Source organism: Urtica dioica, unplaced genomic scaffold (genome assembly GCF_054948205.1).
Source record: "Urtica dioica subsp. dioica isolate 48M unplaced genomic scaffold, U.dioica_male_clone48M_v1_H2 Urtica_dioica_male_H2_contig_55, whole genome shotgun sequence".
In the NCBI taxonomy this organism is placed as follows: domain Eukaryota; kingdom Viridiplantae; phylum Streptophyta; class Magnoliopsida; order Rosales; family Urticaceae; genus Urtica; species Urtica dioica.
In genome coordinates, this window is record NW_028297245.1 from 1 (window position 1) to 25000 (window position 25000).

At 38.1% G+C, this 25000-nt stretch overlaps 5 protein-coding genes across 9 annotated transcripts; 2 read left to right on the top strand and 3 right to left on the bottom strand.

Annotated features, from left to right (window-relative positions):
- The first annotated feature begins 940 nt into the window (after positions 1–940).
- On the top strand, positions 941–2672 carry LOC149376176 (putative purine permease 10). The gene is made up of 2 exons (XM_089606604.1): positions 941–994; positions 1349–2672. Exons 1-2 carry the CDS (start codon positions 958–960, stop codon positions 2509–2511), a joined length of 1200 nt encoding a protein of 399 aa, XP_089462730.1. The 5' UTR covers positions 941–957; the 3' UTR covers positions 2512–2672.
- Positions 2673–5324: 2652 nt separating this feature from the next.
- Positions 5325–8639, bottom strand: LOC149376177 (UDP-N-acetylglucosamine transferase subunit ALG14-like protein). 5 transcript variants are annotated; one of them, XR_016295418.1, is made up of 6 exons: positions 8077–8639; positions 7727–7866; positions 7056–7202; positions 6900–6959; positions 6514–6781; positions 5325–6023 (listed from the first exon to the last, which is right to left on the bottom strand). XR_016295418.1 is itself a non-coding variant. In XM_089606603.1 (6 exons), exons 2-6 carry the CDS (start codon positions 8231–8233, stop codon positions 6605–6607), a joined length of 681 nt encoding a protein of 226 aa, XP_089462729.1. In that variant the 5' UTR covers positions 8234–8235; positions 8405–8639; the 3' UTR covers positions 6144–6604. The 5 variants fall into 5 exon arrangements, 4 of the variants coding, with proteins under 4 accessions (XP_089462729.1, XP_089462728.1, XP_089462727.1 ...); XM_089606603.1 differs by lacking the exon at positions 5325–6023 and having other exon boundaries at positions 6144–6781; positions 8077–8235; positions 8405–8639; XM_089606602.1 differs by lacking the exon at positions 5325–6023 and having other exon boundaries at positions 6144–6781; positions 8077–8235; positions 8392–8639.
- Positions 8640–11032: 2393 nt separating this feature from the next.
- Positions 11033–18833, top strand: SS4 (starch synthase 4). The gene is made up of 16 exons (XM_089606598.1): positions 11033–11440; positions 11737–11956; positions 12082–12163; positions 12281–13334; positions 13414–13465; positions 14124–14246; positions 14340–14415; positions 14489–14673; positions 14793–14987; positions 15087–15158; positions 15265–15474; positions 16124–16249; positions 16840–16989; positions 17287–17348; positions 17445–17520; positions 17637–18833. Exons 1-16 carry the CDS (start codon positions 11274–11276, stop codon positions 17808–17810), a joined length of 3024 nt encoding a protein of 1007 aa, XP_089462724.1. The 5' UTR covers positions 11033–11273; the 3' UTR covers positions 17811–18833.
- On the bottom strand, positions 18340–19333 carry LOC149376179 (chlorophyll a-b binding protein 40, chloroplastic-like). Its single transcript, XM_089606599.1, has one exon. The coding sequence runs from the start codon at positions 19251–19253 to the stop codon at positions 18459–18461; it is 795 nt and encodes a 264-aa protein (XP_089462725.1). The 5' UTR covers positions 19254–19333; the 3' UTR covers positions 18340–18458.
- A 2288-nt stretch (positions 19334–21621) lies between these two features.
- LOC149376180 (chlorophyll a-b binding protein 40, chloroplastic-like) lies at positions 21622–22647 on the bottom strand. Its single transcript, XM_089606595.1, has one exon. It carries the CDS (start codon positions 22542–22544, stop codon positions 21750–21752), a length of 795 nt encoding a protein of 264 aa, XP_089462721.1. The 5' UTR covers positions 22545–22647; the 3' UTR covers positions 21622–21749.
- Positions 22648–25000: the final 2353 nt, after the last annotated feature.

The window sequence follows — 25000 nt, forward strand, 5'->3', positions numbered from 1 at the left end:
ACCATATAAACATTATGAGTTCTCTTGTCATCGTACTTACTGCGTGCGACCAGTACGATTAGTATCTCTAAATATATTTATATATTTGATCATTAATTAATAAGCTCAGAAATTTGTATTAAGTCTTATATTTTAATCAATATTTTCTGTACATTACATATCTTTTTATTTCTTTAATCTCTCCCATTAATTTCGGAAGAAAAAAGAGTTGCCCTTCCAGTTTGAGATTGCAAGTAATCCAATGAATAAGACTAGTAGAATTATTTTTTTCTCATTATCTATTAGCAATACTTTTATTGCAGTTTTATGACTAAGATTATTTTTTTCATTGTATTTATCACTAAATGCAACTTTGCATAACATATGTTGTCAACAAGGTGAAAAAAGCATAGCTAATAAATATTGGAAAAAGTCATATTTAGTCATAATATTAGAATAATCCCTTGAAAATTGATAAATAATGTTTTTAAAGGGACATACACGTTTAAAACTCCAATTGGAAATCTTATAAGATAACTTACAGCACGATTTGATCTAGAAAATCAGTTTGGACTTTTGGAGGGACTACGTTCATGTCCCCTATGATTCTAGTGTGGATCCGTATCTGCGAATGATGATTAAAGAGCAATTTATCTTTCTAGAATAGGTTTGATAAAATAAAATAAAAAGTCATTCTAGAATATGTACGTCCGAGTTTTATTTGTAGTCTAAACTTTATCAAATTATATAAAAGTGATTAAATTTAAATGACAAACTTTTATAGTGCAAGTTAGACGCTGATGAAAAAATGACGTCAAATTAGACCATATTGCCACATCGATATTTTATTTTATTTTAGATTTTTAACTGTGCCCATTGATATTTATTTTCAACATGTCTACGTTAACTCATTAAATGTTAATAGTGTGCTATTTTTTATTAGTATTATCTTGGAAGAAGACTCTCTCTCTCTGAGACATGGGAGAAGCTAAAGAACTTCAATTAAGCATCAGAGGTAAGCAAAAGATCCGTTTGCTTTTTATAATATTCTATACTCTATTAATTAGATTAATCATTGTTTTCTTTTCTTTTCCATTCATCAAATACAGCTAACTCGAAAGTAGTAGATTTCAAGTTTCAACACATATATATTTGATGATATATATTATGATCGGTTTTTATCCACGCTAATTATTAATTTTGAGTCCCAAATAAAGCCAATGATCCATATGGAACAAAGCCGTTGTTCAACATGAATTATAAAAACAGTAATCAGAGTCAATAATCACCGTTAGAAAACATAGAACTAACAGTACATACATACATATATGTAAATAACAAAAAAGTCTCGTTTTATTTTTAATATCAGATGATGACCAACAACAAGAACCAAACGGCCACGTAAGCACACCGACGATCATGATCAGGCCGCGGAAAAGCGGGATGTGGTGGATCCGAATCGGCGTGTATTCGGTGTTCCTTCTCTCCGGCCAATCGGCGGCGACGCTTCTGGGTCGGCTCTACTTCGAAAGAGGCGGCAACAGCAAATGGATGGCCACGCTCGTTCAGACCGTCGGATTTCCCATCCTCATCCCTTACTATTTCTACGTCACTCTCATCTCTCCCAAACCCAAACCGACAAAAGAAAGTCAACGTCCGTCAAAGCTATTGGTGGCGTCGATCTACGTGGCGCTAGGGCTGATCATCGGAGCGGACTGTTATCTGTATTCCGTGGGCCTCATGTACATCCCTGTCTCGACCTACTCTCTCATCTGCGCTTCTCAGCTCGCCTTCAACGCTCTCTTCTCCTACTTCCTCAACTCCCAGAAATTCACTCCCTTCATAGTCAACTCTCTCTTCCTCCTCACCCTCTCCTCCGTCCTCCTCGTCTTCGGCGCCGCCGGCGACGACGAGTCCGGATCCAGACACGTGTCGCGAGCCCAGTACGTGGTCGGGTTCGCCTGCACGGTCGGGGCTTCCGCCGGGTACGGCCTGGTCTTGTCGTTGACTCAGTTCTTCATCGACAAGGTCTTGAAGAGAGACGACTTCAGGGTTGTCATGGACATGATTCTCTGGCCCTCGCTGGTGGCCAGCGTGGCGACCCTGGTGGGCCTTTTCGCCAGCGGGGATTGGGCCGGGCTGGGCCGGGAAATGGGCTCGTTCCGGCCCGGGGAGGTTTCCTACGTCATGAACCTGGCGTGGACGGCGGTGACGTGGCAGGTGTACAGCGTCGGGATGGTCGGGCTGATCATCGAGGTCTCGTCGCTGTTCTCGAACGTGATCGGGGTTTTGGGTCTGCCCATCGTTCCGGTTTTCGCGGTCTTATTGTTCGGCGAGAAGATGGACGGCGTGAAAGCGGTGGCGATGGTTCTCGCCGTTTGGGGTTTCGCTTCGTACGCTTATCAGAACTACCTTGAGGCTCAAGGCACAGTTGTGGCGGCGAGCCGGAGCAAGAGGACAGAGAAAGAGGGAGAGTCGTCGCTGGAGATTCTTCCGACGGATGATCGGAGAGGAGGAGAGAGAGATCAGTAGATATATATATACTCATGCTCTTATCCAACCGAGAATTGTTTGTTTGTTTGTTTGTTGTTGTTGTTGTTAAACATAGATTATTAATTAATTTAAGAAGAGGACAAACTTCATTCTCGGATACAATATTTTATTTGAGTGTCTGTATGTCATTATCAAATTTATATTAATTGAACTTTAAAATAGAAAAATTTACGAGCCACGCTATTTTTTTTTGTTGTTGTTATATATTATGAATACATACAGCTCCAAGAATGGAATTAGACTAAATTTATATGAAAAAAAGAAGTTATTTTATAATTGGACCATGTATATAGTAGATGTGAATTGGTGATATGACTTTAAGACGATAGTGCATCGGTTTGATCTTAGCGGGTAAATGTTAACTTAGTGTACTAATGAGTAGATGTGATTAATTCGGAAGCAAAACAAGGGATCCACATAACAAATTGTTAGTTTTCGGTTTTCCCTGAAATAGAATAATAATAAAGTATTTAAGTGTATATTTTTTTTGTTAGAGATTCGTTAACAATTGGCCATTCTTTACGGGGTATATTAAAATAGTAGCCAAACTATAAATTAATTAGGGATATAGCCAAAGGTAAATTAGGAGTCCTGAAATACCCTTTTCCCAATAGCGCTCCTTCTCTCTCCTCCGCCGGACCTTAGCTTCATCGCCGCGCTCGCGAACCTCCGGTACGACTCGTCGTAGTCTCCGAGCATGTAGCTCATGACCCCCATCTGAGCCTCGAGCCCCGCCACGGCGCTCTGCCGCCCCGCCGACCCGGCGTAGATCCCCAACGCCCTCTCCAACAGCCCGAGGGCCCGCCAGAGCTCGTCCATCCCTCGAAGATCGCCGCGACGTCGGTGAGCCCGCCGGCAATCTCCTCCACCGGAAACCCCACCGGGACGGGCCTCTCGTAGATCGGAGGGCGTTCTCAACTAAAACGAATTCAAACTGCGGAGCGGGGGATTTCGCTCAATTCCGCCCGATCGGTGCTCGATCACACACAGGTTCTTTATATTGAAATCGAAATGATAGTTGTTTTAATCAGTCCTGTTTGGATTGGCGTTTGAGATTTGATTCTCTTCTATCTCTCTATCTCTCGGTGTTCGATTTTGTTTCCTTACCTATTTTTTGGCCTCTGTTTAATGGACGATTGACTGGTCTGGTTGGTTGATGAGTCTATTTTTGGAAATCGAAGAAATCGAGTACCGATAAGCTCATGGAATGGAAGCAATCAGGGTTTCAATATACATCTAATATATATCTGTATACATCTAATATATATCTGTATATAGTATGTAGTCGTTGAAGTTAGTGTGTGCCATATCATCACGATCATCTAGTCCTCGTCTGATACTTACATTAACTAGAAAATGTTATGATTAATATGTAAATGTATCGAATAAGATTTATTGTTATTATTGTTATGGTAAATAAGATTTACTATTGTTCTTGTTACCGTAAATAAATTTACTGTTATTCTTCTTACGGTAAATAATATTTACTATTGTTCTTGTTAAGGGTAAATAAGATTTACTTTTATTCTTGTTACGGTAAATAAGATTTACTATTTTCTTGTTACGGTAAATAAGATTTACTATTGTTCTTATTACGACAAATAAAATTTACTGTAGTTTTTGTTATTGTTAATTAGATTTACTAATTTTTTTTTGTTATAGATGATATTATTTACTATGATAGTTAATAATATTAACTTAAGGGTATTATTGGAATATTAAAATGTTGTCATGATAAATTTGCTATTTTCCTAAATATGTTAATAATTGGGCTATAATTTTAAAATAGGGATGTTATTTTGGTTAGTTCTTTAGTTGCCCCTTTTTTTTTATATAAAATAAAGTATTTAAGCTAGATCAATCATTTATACCAGTGACAGTTGTACAATGATATAATCTAGTGACGATCTATCTCGGGATTCGGAAATATCTAACTCAGCAAGTGACTTAAATACTCACCTAACTAATTGAAAAGTAGGTTCTATATTATGGCCTTTGTGCGAAGACAGAGATATCACACTGCTGCTTCATACGGTCACCAATCATTTAAAACGAAATTGCAAATCATGTCATTTTTCTGCAACAAATGCTGAAGAAAGTATCCTAAACTATAATTTGTGGTTATAATTTTACGTGTACATTCCATTATATCTTATTTCAATGCGAACGCATTCATCCAAAGAACACTCTTTTGTCAGCCTTGGGTTTTCATTTATTGCATTTAAGCTTTGGTAATATGTACTGCGATCTCATTCATACTAGGTGTGTGTGATTGAGTGTTAATTCCTTCTACGACTTTACAAAGTACTACAAATGCCAAATAAATTCATTTTAGACAACAAACTCATCACACTTGGTCAGCTGTCAATTGGGCCCCCGGCCCAAATCTTAAGCCCAGCCCATCCATGAATGCCCAAAGTCGGCTCTGCCCAAAAGTTGAAACCATCTTGCCAAGGCACGAGCCATGAATTGTAGTCCGGGAGACAAAAAAAAAATAGCAATTTTAATACTTTGGAATAAAATAATAGCAATTATATTTTTTTGACAATTTTACTAGTAACTATATACCTATATATCTACAATTGTTAATTGTAGACTTGTAAGTCTACAGTTTATAACAACGGTACACTTTCATGTCTATAGTTACTAGTAAAAATGTCTAAAAACATAATTGATATTATTTTGATCCAAATTATCAAAATTGCTACTAGTGTTGATGTCATTTCTCTAATAATAATATTAATAAATAAATCCTGCGAACATATATGAAAAAATTATATAATTTAGGGTATGAAAAAATTATATAATTTAGGGCTAAAAATATAAAAAAAAATGATGAAATTTAAGGTATAAAATATTCATAGCTATAATATTAAAAAAAAATATTCGTTTATAAAAATTTGAATAGCAATGCACCGGGTCCTCATCCCTTACTACCTTGAGTTCTCTATGTCGAAATAAAATCACAGCGGAGAATCTCAATAATATCCAACCATCCTTGTTCGTCGATACACGTTGCTTGGACTATTATTACTTTTGGCAATTGTATTTGATCGGGCTCTTTCAGATTCCTGCATCGACATTCTCGCTCATTTCCGTGTCTCAACTGGCCTTCGAAGCTCTCTTTCTTCCTAGACTCGCAGAAGATTGTGTCTTATATCGCCACCGACGTTCTTTTCCTGCTCTTTACACCCACACAGAACAGAGCACTAGGACCTACTCCAACACAATCCATGTACAGAATCGGAGTCCTTTGTGTCGTGGCGTGTGGCAGTTTTTTTCGCGGTGGAAACGAGGTTGATCTTCGAGTTGTCTTTTCTGTTCTCCAACGTTATTACTGTCCTGGTTCTACCCCGCCTTTTGTTAATGTTCTGGTGGTCTTCTTTTTCCCGACACCATGGATGAATTGAAGGTGACAGCCAGGTTCTTGGCTCTCTGGGGCTTTGCCTCATATCTTTATTAGCAACACCATGATGATTCGAAGCTCAGCACTGAAATGGATCGTGATGATGAAGATGAACAGTGTTACAGAAATTTATGTGGTTCGCCTTTTGACAGCGATCCTCAATCAAGCATTGATAAAAGCGCTACTGAGCTTTTTTTTTTTACCCCACATGTGAGATAAACTTCTGCAGAAAACTCTCTTTTTATGTACATTTTGGTTGCATTGATACTCATTTTATCTTCATAAGGCCGTGGCAATAAGGGTTTAAAGGAGCATCGTTATGGACATAGTATACTCCAAAATTTGCAAGGACAAAAAGTTACAATATTACAGAAACCGATATTTGTGTCCTTCAAAACTATGAGACCATTATGTCCTTTTTGAATTATATGTATCAACAAAAGGTTGTGTCCTACAAAACTATGAGAACATTATGTCCTTTTTAAATTATATGTATCAACAAAAGGTTGAACTGTAAGAACAATCTCTGGGTTTATTGTTAGGGCTATGAAACGAGATATACAGCAGTCTGTTACCTCTCCAAAAAGGCTGACAAACAATCCAGTTTGTCAATAGCTAAAATGTTCCGTATCTGTGGATAGAGAGAGAGCTTGGAAAATGTGTGTATTACATGAGACAACCAACATCGTGAGCTCGGGGATATTTCCGTTTTAGTTGTGGCCACTGAACGAAGAACTGATCAGCGATGCGTAACTTGTAAAGAATTAAGCCGCTCAAGGAAAGCCTCTGAACTCTTGCTATGCTTTCAACATAAAATATGGAGGACCATTGAACCCCTATTATCTGCACAATAATTTAAAGGAACTTGAATATCAACTATTAAAAATATAAGTAAAAAATAAAACTCGAGACCCACAAGATGTCAAAACATAAAGCCGAAGGAGGAAAGCAGAGCACTAACCTTAAAGAAGAACGCTATTACACAAAGTGGAACACAAGTCCCAGGACCATTGCAAAGAATCTGAGATAACCAAACGCGAAGAATGACTTGTGAGACAAATAATGAAAGAGTTTCATTTCTAAGGATTATGAAGAAATGAGGATAAAAAAAAAGTACCACTTCTGGTCTAATTCTAATCATTAGCCATAATCCATGAGCAATTGCAAGTAAAGTAGTCCAAACGGAGGTTATGTACGATTGACCAACTTCTCTACTTCGGTATATCTGCATGAACTGTAAAGACTCTGCCACTTCATCTCTAGCCTGCATTATACAATATACAACCGTAAAAAAAATATTTATGTATATTATATATATATATATATATATATATATATATATATATATATATATTTGTAACAATGCATCAAGATAATGACTAATTTTTTCAAGGAAAAAAGAAACCCAACTGAAACATAAGAGCATGTGTAGGCAGTATCTGTGAGCAAAAGTGTATTTATATACCTCTGAAAACTAAAATCCGATCTCCAGGATAAACATCATTCATGACCCAATAATTTCCTAAAAAACAACGCCTCCCAAATATTATTCAACTTCAAAACTTTTAACAGATACGAAAGCAAAGACTGAATTGTGAACATCGAACAAGACTCCAAAATTTAAAAATACGACCCTTCATGTACGCTACTACACGAAACATAGTAATAGCACATCGAAAACAGTCAATCAGGCTCTCCTACAGAAGCTTTTGAAGCAGGAAAAACATCAAATATATTTCTTGAAACTAAATTGTCCATCAGAGAGAGTTCAGAATCGCCAGAATCTACCTCGTCCGACGAAGAATTCTCGAATGCTCGAGCTTTTTGCAGACTCATATTGTCAGTGGCCGCGGCGATATAGAATCTGGGAGAGAATCGGTCCTTGTGCAGAGCAGACAATAAGTTCAGCATCTCCGCTGTGTGACCGCCTGAAAGCGTAAGTAAACCAAACACATTTTATATCACTGCGATTTCTAGAACATGTCTAACAAATTCTGGCTGCAAATGTGACCAGGCAGAAAATGAATGTTTACCTACATTGCTGTTCTTTTCAAAGCTTTGGCTTTTATTTTATTTTATTTCATTTTCATGAACTGGCATTTTCCTTGAAAGTCTCTTTGATACACAGAACTAGTTACCTGAACCCAAAACAATAAGGGTACTGAATGTTCTTGAAGCTCTTCCTCTGGCTTTTAATGGCTTCCCGGTCCGCCATATAACATAGACGAAACGAATTGAGATTAAAACAGCAGCGATTGTGATCACGATCACACTAATTGCTGGGCTCAAGGGCATGGCTGCAAAACATCGTGTAAATTCAGTCAATCACATATTTCAATATTAAAGATTCAAGCTTTGAAGACTCGTGTAAACAGAGCGACTGACAATCCTTTTAATCAAAGACGACTCAATTTCAAATAATGGGCGTCAGTCTCAACAAATAAGCAACACACGACAAGGCGTAACTGTTGAAGACGAGGCCTAGGGATTGAAAGTTGGTCGGATCTTCCGGGAAGAACTTGAGATCCGTGGCTTGGTGCTCCACAGAATCACGGCGGCGCTGGAGATTCACAGGGCGAGGAACGGCCAGACAACGGCGGAGATTCACAGCGAGCAAGAGAAAGAAGAAAAGGAGGCAATTTGGGTTGGGGTCAATTGGGAAACTTTTTAGACTTCATAGTTTTTTTTTTAGACTTCATAGTTGCATAAATTACTTGAATTTAACTTGTAGTTCCATATTGCAAACTGCAAAGCTGTCATCTTCCCCCCAATCAAAGCATATGGTCATTTTGAAAGATAATTGTTCAAAAGTCCCAAAATTTATAAAATGCTATTCGTTTTTTCTTTCCCAAAACATGCAAAAAATAAGCAATTACTTATACTAATAATTTAGATTCTCTCATTTAGGTTTATGGTGTAACTTGTATGATGTTATTCTCTTGTAATCGAGAATATTTATCCTATATTTAATAAAAGCTTTGTGCATGTTTCTAAATGAAAACACGTTAAATTCTTTTGTTTTTTTAAATTTAATTTTTTCATAAGATTGAAATATCGAAAAATCTATTGAATTTCATAAATTTCATCGAATTTTTTCGTCATAATTTGTCACTCTTGCTTCGTCGGAGTGTGAATCTACAATCTCCAATGTTCCATGGGACATAGTCACATAGACTAATTTTGTGAGCACGAGGTTGGAGCTTAACCGGATTCTTAAGACCTTTTTTTTTTGTCATCCCAATATGTTTGAGACAATGTTTTTACTAGGTTGATTTTTCTAAGTGATTAAAATTATCCCACATGATCGCATATTGACAGAAACCCACAGAAAAATAAATAAAATAGGGAAATTTTATTATTGTAGACCTCATAACTAGTCACGATTCATGAATAACTTGTTACCTCTCACTTTTTTTGGTTACTTATTCACTTTTAAATATCATAAAATTGAGAAAATAATCAACTTAAACGTTTGATATTGCTAAATAGTCACCATTGAATAAATATTAGGTAAATAAACACTTTCAGACGTAAATTTTAGGTAAATAGCAAACGTTTGACATATGAAAATGACTATTTACCTAAGATTTACGTCTGAATGTAGTTATTTACCTAAAATTGAACAAATGTTGGCTATTTATCAATTTCAAACGTTTAAATTAACTATTTTCCTAATTGTCCTTTTTAATATAGACTCTTGTCATTTTTTATTTTATTTTTTTTTATATATATAAAATGTCACTGAGACTAATATACCTCATTTCAAACTCATTCTCATTCTATTGATTCTCTCTCTTCTCTATACATAGAACTCTCCATATTCTCAATCCTCGCTCATCTGCTAGACGACCACAAAAAAAAAAAAAACCATTATCATTTTTTTCCATCTTGAACTCTATCCGTGAAGAACATGTTGCATCGCATTTAATCGGATTTAATGGAAACAATGACTTATTTTGGGACAACAACGACTCCTAATGGAGTTATTGTTACCCTTAATTCAGATTAAACTCGATGAATTTAATATGATATTTGATGATAGAGTGTAAAGTATAAAAATTTATTATGTGCGCATTTATATGTCTTTGGAGATCGCCAAAGGTTCTCAAATAGAGAAGTGAAGACTGAGTTTCCGGAGAATTAGAGAGATAAAGAAGTAAGAGAATGAGAAAAAAAAAGGGGGTTTGAAATGAAGTATATTAGTTTGGATTTGCCTTTTTGTCCAGAGACGTGAAAAAAATCCATATCCATTTGAAAGAATAAAAATAATAACAAGTTTATTTTTATATAAATAAAAATAAAAAGTTATTAATAGATCCACTAGCGTAAGTTTTATAAGAATAAGTTATTTTTTCGATTTTGTATGTCGATGACATTTTTTTTTTGCCGACAACAATATAAGGTTATTGCATGAACCAAAATATTTATAGCTTAGAATTTTGACATGAAAGTTTTTTATGACACCTCTTTTGTATTAAGAAAATGTAAATAATATACCCACAACTTATTAGATACATAAAATCAATATACTTAAATTGTATCCGATCAATTTTACTGGACAATTTTTATTGATAGTCTATATCTACGACGGAGGTTTGCCCATTTTTTTTTTAATTTTATCTTAAAAATTTATAAATTATCCTTTCTTAAAAATTTTGTTGGCTCCGTCCCTAATCTACATAGTTATTTAAAATATAAGTACAGTATTAAATGAACGATCTCATAAACAGTTTTTAGTTACGAGATCTACAAAATAAAAGTTTTTTAAAGAATAAGAATATCCGAAATTCCGAATACAGTTTACAGATAATCACATATAAAAAGATTTATTGTCGACTAATTGTTGATTACCGTAGGCGTAGAAGAGCTCTTAAACTTTTGAGTTTAATTAAAAATAAACCCAATATGCACATTCAAAGATTGAGGACCGTCGATTTTACATATTTTATTTTTCCTGAATTCCATCATATAGTTCGTCGTCTAACTAACTAACTCGTATGTCGTAAGATAAACCTTCTTCCAATCCAACATACGGCTATAAATTATTCCTTCAATATAATAATCTTTCTGGCCTAAAATATATAATAATAATTGTTGTCCTTTTTTCTCGCGGGAACATCCCACGAAAAAAAAAAAAAAAGGTTCAAAGAGATCTATTAACATTAAAGATTTATCGGGTGTTTTAGCAAAAAAAAAAAAAGGAAAAAAGATTTATCGGGTGATTATTGCCGTGTTGTCTTGTGTCAAAGGAAAGCTGAGACTTTCGCTTCAGTCTCTAGTCTAGAAGAGAGAATCTCGCTCTCTCTCTGGGAAAAGATTCTTGTAGAGAGAAACAATGGCGGTGAGGCTTTCGACGTGGTTCGTGAGCCAAGGAATTAATGGCGTCGGTTATAAGAACTCGAACTCGAACTCGAACTCGAACTCTAGATTTCCTTTTTATTTTTCTTCTTCGTCGTCACGGCAGTTTCCTGTTTCGTGCAAGCTGCGACAACGCAATCTCAGGTGACTTCTCCGCCATTGATTGTTTGTCTGGAATTCGATAGGATTCAATAATCGAAACTTAAATATTTAAAATTTATTCGATTACTGAAATTTTAATTATAATCCAAAATTTTGTCGTCTGAATATGAGCTCGATTTTTTAATTTTGAAGGGGCTTCAAAGTTAAACCTAAAACTGCTAGGAAGTTATGATAACTGTGTAATTGAAGCTGTTGTAGTCTCTGGCTTTATAGATAATGAAATCGGGGACTGGTCAAATATTTTTTGTTTTTTGTTTTTGTTTTTATGTTAATGGCAGTTCACAGAACAAGAGACAGAATTTCAAGAAGGCTTCTAAAGAGTCTTTGACTAATAATGGGGACACTGACTCTGAAATTGAGATTGAATCGACACCCAGTGCCCCAATTTTGGGCCCTGAAACTGTGTCGTGTGAGGACGTTCCCATTAGCACAGCCCCTGAAGATCTCGACGCCAAAGACTTGAGTGGTTTTATTGAATACGATGAGACAAAAATTTTGGTACTGCTCTTTATGCCATGTGATGATATATCTGTTTCTGAATTCAGGATGTTGCTTATGTTTTTTATTTATTTATCATGGAAATAAATTTTCTATTAATTTTTTTCCATATCTTTGAGTTATAGGATAGCACTGTGGGTGACGCAGAAAAGCTTTCTGGTGTTCAACTGGAAGATTTGATAGGAATGATTAGAAACTCAGAGAAAAGTAAGATATATTTTTCTCCTAAATTTTTTCTAATATGTTATTCTGTTTATTTCTCGTTTAGCTTACTTGCTAAATTAACCTTTGAATCTGTCACTTTTCATGTACTTTCCGCAATAGACATCCTTCTACTCAATCAAGCACGAGTTCACGCACTTGAAGATCTTGAGAAGATTCTCTCTGACAAAGAGGCATTGCAAGGAGAGATCAATACTTTGGAGATGAGATTAGCTGAAACTGATGCTCGTATTAAAGTAGCTGCCCAAGAAAAAATACACGTGGAACATTTGGAAGATCAATTAGAGAAGCTACGCAATGAACTGACTAGTAAAAGTAGTGCTGCAGTTGTGAATCAGAAGGAGACACCGCAAGAAGACGCCGCGACTTCTCTTCCCACTGTGATTGATTCGCTGAAATCAGAAAATCTCTCACTGAGGAATGAGATAGAAGAGCTCAAAGAAGAAGTCGGTAAGTTCAAGGGTGCCAATGAACGTGTTCTGATGCTGGAACAAGAACGTGAATTGTTGGAGTCCGCTCTTAAAGACTTGGAGTCTAAACTTTCAACATCCCACGAAGAAATTTCGAAGCTCTCTTCTTTGAAAGTTGAATATGAGAATTCGATGGAGAAGTTAGAAGCCTTGCAAATACTCCTGGATAAGGCAACCCAACAGGCAGACCAGGCTGTCACAGTGATGCAGCAAAATCAAGATCTCGGAAAGAAGGTCGATAAGTTAGAAGAGTCCCTTGAAGAGGCAAAGTCCTACAAGCAATCATCAGAAAAATTGCAGCAGTATAATGACCTGATGCAAGAAAAAATCAAGCTGATGGAAGATCGGATTAAAAGGTCCGATGATGAGATTCATGCTTATGTTCAGTTATATCAAGAATCTGTTCAGGAATTTCAGGATACACTTCATACTCTGAAAGAAGAAAGCAAGAAAAAGTCGGCTGATGAACCTGTCAATGATATGCCTTGGGAATTTTGGAGCCGTTTATTGCTTATAATTGATGGTTGGTCAATTGAGAAGAAAATATCATTTGAGGATGCAAAGTTGTTGAGAGATATGGTTTGGAGGAGAGATAGGCAAGTGTACAATGCATACATGGATTGCAAGGATAAGAATGAGCGTGATGCCCTCGATATATTTCTCAGTCTAATATCCATGCCAAATAGGTATAGTAGTTCTTAAACATTTTAAAATATTTGGTGATGCAGATTAGTAGTGTTTGATTGCCTTCTTCTTGTTCTTTAGCCGCGGATTGCATATCATTCATATTGCAGCAGAGATGGCACCAGTTGCTAAGGTGAGAGTAGCTTCTAATTATTTACAAAATTTAGTTTTAATTTTCCAGCGTCTCATCTTTTGGTGAGTTGTGGTCTTATTCTTTTTGTTATCTGGATTTGTTATTTAGTCATTTTAGCTTTGTTCATGCATGAGCGGTCATGTTAAAGATCCCCTCATTGGAAAAATGAGGGGGCTTAAGGTCATGTGTTAATCATCTCATTACCAATTAGTTTTGAGATGGAACCTCATGATATTAGAGCTCAGACAAGCACCGGTTAGAAAAATGATGCCCAAGATTAGTGAGTGCAAAGAGACACCATCTTGAGGGGACATGTTAAGGATCTCATATAATAAAAGATGAGCTAACAACACATATAAGGTCATGAATTTATCTCATTGTCGATGGTTTTGAGATGAAACCTCATGATTTTTAACACATGGTTGTATCTACTAATCCCGGTTGGAGATATCTCTTCAAATATATCTACCATAAGAATTTCTAAATCTTGAGTTTTATATGTTGTTTTGCAAGTGTAATTTGAATGTGACTTGCAGCTGTAAGAATAATAAAAATATTTTAACATCTGTTCTCTTGCTTGATTCTCGTTTAAGCAATCGAGGAAACATATGACAGCTCATCAATTCACTAACAGATTAGTTGGTTGTTTATTTTACAGGTTGGTGGTTTAGGTGATGTTGTGACTGGGCTTAGTAAATCTCTACAGAAGAAAGGACACCTAGTGGAGATTGTTCTCCCCAAATATGATTGCATGCAAGATGACAGGATTCGTGACTTAAGAGTAAGTTCATTTGTAGCTCCAAAACAGGAATTTCATTTTTCCCCGAAGATCCTAGTTTAATGATCATTTTTCACTAATAATCAAGTTGTACAGGTCCTTGATGCCGGGATAGAGTCCTATTTTGATGGGCGACTATACAAAAACAGAGTCTGGGTTGGCACTGTTGAAGGTAAAGATTTTTGAAATTTTGTCTTAAATACGTAGATTTGCTATTCGACTCTCATTGTTGGTTGGATTTGCAGGTCTCCCTGTCTATTTTATTGAGCCTCTTCATCCAGAAAAATTCTTTCAGAGAGGACAATTTTACGGAGAAAATGATGATTTCAGACGTTTTTCCTTTTTCAGCCGGGCAGCACTTGAGTTGCTTCTTCAATCTGGCAAGAAACCGGACATAATCCATTGCCATGATTGGCAAACATCTTTTGTTGTATGATATGAATTGCTTATCTTTGAAGCTTTTGCTATGCACTCTTCTTTTCTTTCCTTTTCAATGATCAACCGCCTCTTCTGTCTCTAATTCTGATTCAATCGTAATTGTGTTCTTAGGGTCCTCTTTACTGGGATATATACGTCCCAAAAGGACTCAATTCTGCTAGAATATGTTTTACATGCCACAACTTCGAGTACCAAGGTAACGCACCGGCTTCGCAATTGGCATCTTGTGGCCTTGATGTTGACCAGCTCAATCGCCCAGATAGAATGCAGGACCACTCATCACATGATAGAATCAATCCTGTCAAGGTATAATTAGTGATTTGTATTTTGTTCGTATCCTTTTCTAAGGACAAGTATTTTTATATAATATTTTTGTTTGATTTTTTTTTACTTTCATTTTTTCAGGGCGCGGTTGTATTCTCTAATATTGTGACCACAGTGTCACCTACCTATGCGAATGAGGTTCGAACAGCTGAGGTCTGTATCTTCTCCTCATACTTGTGCTTTTATGACAACAATACGTAATTTTTATTTGTTCTGTATGTCCTTCTGATAGATTTTTTCCCCCTTATAATCTGCGCAGGGAGGTAAAGGTCTCCATTCAGTGCTGAACTTCCACTCTAAAAAATTTGCCGGGATTCTGAATGGAATTGATACCGAGGCTTGGAATCCTGCAAGCGATAAGCTTCTCGAAGTACAGTATAGCGCTGACGATATTAAAGGAAAAGCTGAAAATAAGGAAGCACTAAGAAAGAAGCTGGGCCTTTCTTCTCCGGGTGTCAGAAAGCCTTTGGTAACCTTTTTTCTTTTTGTCCTTAGTTGAAGTGGATTATTTTGAATCGAGATAGAGCTTAACCATATGGTTCTCTTTCTTGAACAATGGTGGAGTTGTTTTTCTCTCTGCAGAGTTTAATGTTCAGTTTTTATCTAAATTCTCAGTTTCACGCAGATTCTTATGATGCTCTGTAGAACATTGTAGGGCTCTATCGCTACTTCGTTTGTTTATATTTCTCTGAGAATATATAAGATATTTCTCTTCTGTTCTTTGTTGCTGTCACATTGCTTGAGTGCGGAGTCCAACCTTTTATTTTAACCTGATACATCAAAAAGAAAATGAAAAATCAGACTCCAATAAAAAAAAAAAAAAACAAAAAAAAAACAGACATTACTATCACTTGAGAAGCATTTTTTTTTTCTTTTCTTGTTTAACCCTATTCTCTTACTTGCTACATATCCTTGGCCTTTGCATGAATTTTTAATCTTTAATTTCTCAAGATCGGTTAATATGTTATGTAGATATTGTCCCATCTTTTAATGGTATCCATGAAATTGATGTAAATGTTTTCTTGTTATTTATGATTGAGGATTCTGAATAATGTTAAATTCTTAAACTTGATACATTTTGACGAAAAAAACATTATGCTGTGTTTTTAATTAATCAGGTTGCTGTCATCACAAGATTGGTTCCACAGAAAGGTGTACATCTTATCCGACATGCAATATATAGAACATTAGAGCAGGGTGGACAGTTTGTACTTCTGGGTTCAAGCCCAGTGCCCGAGATTCAGGTAATGATATCATCTCTGCTGTTAATACAATGGATTTTTGTTCGTCGCGTTGTAAGAGAGTGAGCAAGAAACTTGGAATATCCCTTTTAGTTAGTCAATATAAATTAAAAAGCTTTATCTGGTTCCTTCTTAAAATTTGTAAATATGAACTTTGACTATTTGCATTCATTTTATACTACTCGGTCCCTCTATAGTGCTCGTTTGAATCGAGTGGGAGCCAAGGGAACATGATTTTTTAGGGTTTGCAACTGGAAGATGCATTTAAGGGACTTAAAATTGGATGATTCCTGCTGCTCTCTATTTTTAAGGGTCGATGATTCGTAGTTCTTATGGCATGAAAAATTTAATATTTCTGCGTGCGACTTTAATTAGCCGACACTTGGAAGATAATTTCCTCAATTATTTAGTTATTGACTAATGGCAGCATCAGCTATATATGTTCGGAAATTATGTTTTAATATATCGTTTTGTTAGTTATAAACAGATACATATGAATTGTGATTCCAAGAGATCTAAAATGTTTACTTTCGACATATGAAAAGGTTGCTCCTTACCGATGGTTTTTCTTTTTCATCTTTTTTTTTTCGCAGAGGGAATTTGAGGGCATTGCAAATCACTTTCGAAATCACGAGGACATTCGGCTGATTCTGAAGTACGACGAGTCACTCTCACATCTCATCTACGCTGCATCCGATATGTTCATTATCCCTTCTATCTTTGAACCATGTGGCCTTACCCAGGTAAGCTTTTCTTCTCAAATAGTCGGACTTATATGAAACACAAAGTTATATATATATATATATATATATATATATATATATATATATATGTGTGTGTGTGTGTGTGTGTGTGTGTGTGGGCGCGCGCGCGCGCGCATATAAGCACACATTTTGGTCATCAAACAAAACTTTCTGGAATGAATTACTCTTGAAAAAGGCTTTTATTTTGCACGAAAGTTTATCAAGTTCATATGCATATCTCATATCAAATTTTGTTTTCTTCCTCTTTTCATCTAAACTCCTTGAAATTAATTTCAGATGATATCAATGAGGTATGGTTCTGTTCCGATTGTAAGAAAAACGGGCGGTCTACATGATAGGTTTGTATTCAGTGGCTTGTTCAATTTTTTCATTATTTTTCAATCCGAAGTTATTTACTGTGGCTAGCAACTAACCTCTTTGAACTTGTCATACAGTGTCTTTGACGTTGACGATGATACCACACCCCTCCAATTTCGAAACGGATTTACCTTTGTGACCGCCAATGAGCAGGTAAATAGACAAATAGCTATCTTTAGTGTCTTTCAACAATAATAATAAAAAAATGCGCAGAGGTTCTTATAGTTCTCTTTAAGATCTCAACCCCACAAACCATATATTATATATAGGGAGTGAACCATGCGTTGGATCGTGCGCTTGATCGCTACAAGAAGGACCCACAGGGTTGGGAACAGCTCGTGCATAAAGTCATGAACATCGATTTCAGCTGGGATTCTTCGGCCGCACAGTATGAGGAGCTTTATTCCATGGCCGTGGCAAGGGCTAGGGCTAGTCGCTCTTGACGCATCTCCTCGGTTTCATATACCAGTTCAAACTGTTTGACCATTCTTTCAAACAGGGGCTTGAAACAGGGCCCGGATTTTGAAACATATTTTTATTCGTAATTATTTAGTCAATTCTTTTTTGTTCATAGAAAGTCCTCACAGGTTTACATCAGGTCCTTAAGTGAAATAAGAAGCCCGGTTAACACATTAATAGAGGTCATATTGTATATATATAGCATTTTATTATTCTTTACTTTATCTTATTGTGTTTAGGTTGATAAAAATTCCTCTTCATTAAGTAATATTTTTATACTAAACTTGTTTCATTTATGTCTCTAAAAGAAGTACATATAAATATAGTAATATTATTACAATGAGGTTGGTTTGGAGTTGAAAAACTATGACATGACTATTCAACTTCGTTTTAGAGTAATTTTCCAATTTAAAGTGGGTGAAGCTGAAAGTAGGAGAACAGGTATGACTCAAGTCCGTTTTTAAATTTCAAGCTCATTGATTCCTGAAGACAAATAAAGACAAGAAACGACGATTGCACACAACTCTCAACTTCATTGATTACCAAAAATTTACATCATCCAGAAGCCAATACAACATATATCAACACTCAAACTCTCTCCCATGCATCTTAGACCCTTTTGTCTAAGGACTTCACTTTCCGGGGGTGAAGTTAGTGGCGAAGGCCCAGGCGTTGTTGTTGACCGGGTCGGCGAGGTGGTCGGCCAAGTTCTCCAACGGTCCCTTTCCGGTGACGATGGCCTGAACGAAGAAGCCGAACATGGAGAACATGGCGAGCCTTCCGTTCTTGACCTCCTTGACCTTGAGCTCCGCGAAGGCCTCGGGGTCGTCGGCGAGTCCCAAGGGGTCGAAGCTGCCGCCGGGGTAGATGGGGTCGGTGATCTCTCCGAGAGGCCCGCCGGCGATTCTGTAGCCCTCGACGGCGCCCATGAGGACGACCTGGGAGGCCCAGATGGCGAGGATGCTCTGAGCGTGGACCAGGCTGGGGTTGCCCAAGTAGTCGAGCCCTCCGTCGCTGAAGATCTGAGAGCCGGCCTTGAACCACACGGCCTCCCCGAACGTCACTCCGTTGCGCGAAAGCAGCTCCGGAAACACGCACCCCAAAGCCCCCAACATCGCCCACCGGCAGTGGATCACCTCCAGCTCCCTGTTCTTCGCAAACGTCTCGGGGTCCGCCGAAAGCCCCGCCGTGTCCCACCCGTAGTCGCCGGGGAACTCGCCGGTCAGGTAGCTGGGAGCCTCGCCGGAGAAGGGGCCCAAGTACTTGACTCTGTCGGGGCCGTACCACGGGCTCCCGGAGGAGGCCACCTTCTTCACGCCGGCGGTCTTCCTCATCGACACTTTTCCTCCTCCGAGGACGGCGGGGGACAGCTCGACGGCCTTGCCGGCAAAGGCTGGGGATGAGAGAGCCATGGTGGAGGAGGCCATTAAGATGTTTGGTGAGTTTTTTTTTTTGGGTGTTTGTGTTGATGAAAGAGTGTTTTGAGTGAAATGAGAATGGTTAGGGCGAGTATTAAATACTAAAATGATAGTCCTATCGTTTATCCATGAATATCTATAACTTCAATCTCATTGGCTCGACAATTTGCTATCTGTCTGTCTTTTCATGTATGGATGGTTAGTTATCATTCCCCGCATTCTTTTTTTTTTTTTTTTTTCGCTCGGATCCACCAGATTCTTTTATTCAATTTATGTGGCTATGAGTCCTAACGAATGTGGACCTTACACGTGGAGCTTCAGCTATCGAAAAAGTATCTCGATTTCATCCTAATTTCATGCAGTTTGTTTGATTTTATGTAATTGATCAAATATCAAATTCAACTTCTCAGCTTTCTTAAGAAAAAGAAAGAATAATTAGCACAAGTTTCCGGATAAAGTATACCCTGATTTACTTAGGGCATGATTGAAACTATTTTCTTTAAAAGCGCTTTAATAGCTGAAAATTATATAATTTCCAAGAACACTTCTTTAGATATCTATGAAATGTGTGTCTGTTAATTCAGGAGACGCTCTCTTTGTCCACAAGCTCGGGAATTAATTCGTTAGCCTCGGTCTAGATTTTGACTCAAGCATTGACAAAACTTGATCACAAATTGTTTTCATAGGTGATTCGAACCCTTCTCTTCATATGAGAGAGATGATGGAGTGCTTTACCAACTGAAATGATTTTGTTAATTTTCTTTCTTAGAAATTTATCACTTACTTCAAAAAAAAAAATATTATATGTAAAATTAACTCCATTGGCATTTTTAAATAGGTCTATAACACTTTTTTTTCATTGGGTTGGAGAGGTATATGTTAATGATATATTTAGATCAACACTTAAAACCACACGTGGTAATATTAAGAGTCGGACTCTATGATCGCACGTGGGTTAGAGGGCGGTGAACTTCTCTATCTTGTCGTAATTTCCACGCTGGAAAGTGTATTCCGGCTCTTAATCACATAAGAAAAGAGAGAAATATGAATTACGAGGGTACAAAGAGATTTCTCTCGACGTGCGCTTTGACGTTCGACATTATTTTGAAGATCTAAGTGAGGTGTAGATCTAAGTCTCGTCTTGAGAGTATAGAGCAAAAGAGCATCTTTTAGTGAGAGAAAGTGAGGTGGGGGTCTAAGTCTTGTCTTAAGAATAGAGAGAGAAAGCGTGTTTCTAGTGAGAGAAAAGAAGGTGAGAGATAGAAAAAGTTTTTTTTTCTAATTTGTAAGAACTTACTTGTCTTGTGGTGAATAATATGTATTTATAGAAGTTTGAGATGCTTGGATGAGGATAGATGACATGGATCTATTCTTGTGGACGTGGACCTTCCCTTGACGTGGACGAGGACTCAAAATGGAGCATGGTCAAGGATCTCCTCGTTGAGGTTGAGGACGTTGTGGTCAAGGACCTCTTTGTTTTGAAGTTGGGGACCTTGTGGCCGAGGAAAATGACAAAGGACCTCTTCTTGGTCGAGTAATTAATGACCGAGGAGCTCTTTATGGACGAGGACCTAATGGCCGAGAACCCCTTCGTGGTTGAAGACTTGATGGAAGAGGACCTCTTTATGTTGAAGTTGAGTCCTTGATGGTCGAGGATCTCTTTACTACCGAGGACCTCTTTGAGGCTAATGAATTGATGGTTGTGGACCTCTTCGTGGCTAATGACCTCTTCCTAGCTGAAGAGTTGATGGGCAAGGACCTCTTGTGTTGAGGCCGAGAACCTGATGATCGAGGACCTCTTCATGGTCTAGAGCCTCTTTGTGACCGAGGACCTCTTCGTGTTGAGACCAAGGACTTGATGGTCTTTTCTTTGTCGAATACTTTATAATTGAGGACCTCTTCGCGGTCGAGGTCATCTTTGTGTATAGAATGAAGATCACTTTGTTGACGAGGACTAAATAGTTGATCAGGGCCTCTTTGTTTTGAGGCTTAGGACCTGATGGTCAGTAAATCAATGGCCGATGACCTATTCGTGGCCAATAACTTGATGGCTGAGGACCTCTTCGTGGTTGATGACTTAATGGCCGAAGTCCTCTTTGTGACCGAGGACTTGATGGCCGAGACCCTCTTTGTGTTGAGGATTAAGGCCACCTTGTACCTAAGATCTCCTTAGCCTCGTGTTCCCGGCGCCACGCTGACAATATAACATATAGCCCCCACATTTTCTCGTACAACTTAACGTGCTAGAAATTTACTTTGTGTTCGCAGAGACTTCAATTTTGGTGACTTGAAACCGTTTGCTTTACTTTCGTTCGCTATAATCATTCAAGGTCCAAGTCATTTCTTAAATTAAACTATTCCCTCAAAATATCAACGATTGCAAAAGAAAAAAAAATTCATTGATTCTCAACAAATTAACTCTTTTTTTAATTAACTCAAACAAATTAATTTACATGATATATCAACACTCATGCACTCTCTCTTATAAATCTGAGCCTAAGATCTTCACTTTCCGGGGGTGAAGTTGGTGGCGAAGGCCCAAGCGTTGTTGTTGACCGGGTCGGCAAGGTGGTCAGCCAAGTTCTCCAACGGTCCCTTTCCGGTGACGATGGCCTGAACGAAGAAGCCGAACATGGAGAACATGGCGAGCCTTCCGTTCTTGACCTCCTTGACCTTGAGCTCAGCAAAGGCCTCGGGGTCGTCGGCGAGTCCCAAGGGGTCGAAGCTGCCGCCGGGGTAGATGGGGTCAGTGATCTCTCCGAGGGGCCCGCCGGCGATTCTGTAGCCCTCGACGGCGCCCATGAGGACGACCTGGGAGGCCCAGATGGCGAGGATGCTCTGAGCGTGGACCAGGCTGGGGTTGCCCAAGTAGTCGAGCCCTCCGTCGCTGAAGATCTGAGAGCCGGCCTTGAACCACACGGCCTCCCCGAACGTCACTCCGTTGCGCGAAAGCAGCTCCGGAAACACGCACCCCAAAGCCCCCAACATCGCCCACCGGCAGTGGATCACCTCCAGCTCTCTGTTCTTTGCAAACGTCTCGGGGTCCGCCGAAAGCCCCGCCGTGTCCCACCCGTAGTCGCCGGGGAACTCGCCGGTCAGGTAGCTGGGGGCCTCGCCGGAGAAGGGGCCCAAGTACTTGACTCTGTCGGGGCCGTACCACGGGCTGCCGGAGGAGGCCACCTTCTTCACGCCGGCGGTCTTCCTCATCGACACTTTTCCTCCTCCGAGGACGGCGGGGGACAGCTCGACGGCCTTGCCGGCGAAAGCCGGGGATGAGAGAGCCATTGTGGACGAGGCCATATTCAGACTTTTGTATAAGAGAGCTTTGGTTGGTATTTTTGTTTCTTTTCTTTTGGGGAGTTAATTGAAGAGTGTTGAGTGGAATGAGAATGGTTTGGGCGGGGTATTAAATAGTGATGTAGCTTATCCTAGAATATCTTTATCTTGAATATCATTTGACTCTCCAGATTTTGCTCTCTGTGAGTGTCGATGGTCTCTCCCCCACCAGATGTCAGTTTCATTTTGAAGCTCTGGGTATCGACCAATGCGGGCATTCCACGTAGAGATTCTGGATTAAACGGCTCTCATGAATATGTATCTTTCCAATAAAAGTAAAAAATATCTCTGGACCCCATTTTTTTTTTTTTTTAATTTTTATCAGAAACTCTTGACCATATTCACAATTATTACTAGTAACTTTGTTTTAATCTCATCAGCATATATCAAATTTAGCACATCTAAGAATGAAAGAAGTATGTGTAGTCTTGAATCTCAATACAGGCTTAAATGCTAGTAGTTTTCTTTTTCCACATAAAATTGATCACTCTTCCTTGTTTATATATGGAAAAATGGCATCAGTATACAAATTGACTTCATTAAAACGTTGCCTGGTATATTGAATATGAAATCATAACCACATTGGTCCACGTATGATGTTTTATATTTATTATCTAATTAATCTGTCTTCTAATTCTTTTCCAATTCAGTTTTATTTATAATTTTTTTTACTTATTAGGTTAAGATAAATTTAGAACAGCTTTATATTTGTTTTTCTAGAAGAATTTGTAAAATATATGGGACAAACTTTTAATATCTAGGTGTTATCTTATGTATACTAGGTCTCATCCTGGGCAACGGAAGGTAACGGAAATTCCATTTCCAATAAGTCACATTCCATTTCATATTGAAAATGAAATTTCGTTAGGTATTTAGGTGCCTTCCATTGCTTATTGGAAATGGAATTTCCGTTAAGTTTAATAAAAATCTATATTTCCATTAACTTTCAATAAGGAATTAAAAAAAATCAAATTTAAATGGTAAATGAAAATGGACTAAACTGTTAAAATTTTAAAAGAAAGTTATGATATGTAAAATGAATCTCATCTTTATTAATAACTTTAAAAAAAAAATTAAAAACATTATAATAAAATTATTAGTAAAACATTACAATAAGTAAAAAAAATCATTAATAGTCATGTTTTATAAACGTAACTATAAATAAAATTAGAATACAAATTTAAGTATATAATAAAAAGTTATAAACTTAATTATCTAAACAAAATTAAATTACAATAAGTAGAATAGAAACTTAAGCATATACAAAAAAATTAAAAAAAAATGTTTGAGTTGTGTTAACCGCGTTTTTGGATTAGCACTAAGAACCGTCCGTGGTTCGATCTAGGGCCGGACCCTATGACCACACGTAGGTTGGGTTTGGTGAAGTTCTTCTCTTCTCGTCGTGTTTGTGTTATTCGGATATTTGGGTCTCCGGGTTCTTGAGTTTCCGGGTCTTTGGATCTTCTGCGTTCATCGTGTTCTTCGTGTTCTTTGTTGAGTTCTTGAGTCATTGCTTATTTGAGTCTTCAACCCTTTGAATCTTTCACGTTCTCCGTGTTTTTCACGTGTTCGTGTTCTTCGCGTTCATCGTGTTCTTCGCGTTCATCGTGTTCTTCGGGTCTTCGAGTGTCCGGGTCTTCAGATCTTCGAGTATTCGGGTCTTTGGATCTTCCATGTTCTTCGCCGGGTCTTCGAATCCTTGCACCTTCACTAATTACAAGAAAATGTGAATCTAGAGGGACGCTGAGGGTTTTCCCTCGGCGTGCGCTCCGACGCTCAACATTAGTCGTGTTGTATTGTGTTCTTGGTGAACGATTTGTACTCGTCTCTATGTTTTCTAGAGAGAGAAATAGTTGTAGTGTGATTTTTGTAGAGTTTTGACAAGTTGAGAAAAACTTTCCTTGTCTTGTAAATGAGTGGGGTATTTATAGGAGCCAAGAGTTTGGTGAAAAGTACTTGATTGGGTGGTGGAGATGGCTGGGTGGTCTTGACCGAGTGAAGACGACCGAGTGATCTTGGTCGAGTGAAGACGACCGGGTGATCTTGGCCGAGTGAAGATGACTGGGTGATTTCGGCCGAGTGAAGATGACCGAGTGGTCTTGACCGAGTAAAGATGACCGGGTGGTCTTGGCCGAGTGAAGATGACCGGGTGATATTGGCCGAGTGAAAATGGCCGGGTGGTCTTGGCCGAGTGAAGATACCGGGTGGTCTTGGCCGAGTGAAAATGACCGGGTGGTCTCGACCGAGTGAAGATGACCGGGTGGTCTTCTTTTTTGGCCGACCGGGTGGTCATTTTTGTGGTTTTGTCTTGAAGATTTGTCAAGAAGTCTCGTTTGAAAACATTCTTTGAGAGTCTCTTTTGAAAGACATTTTATGAGTGTTGACTCGGAGCTTGGGGCGTGAATTTGCTTGTGGGCTTG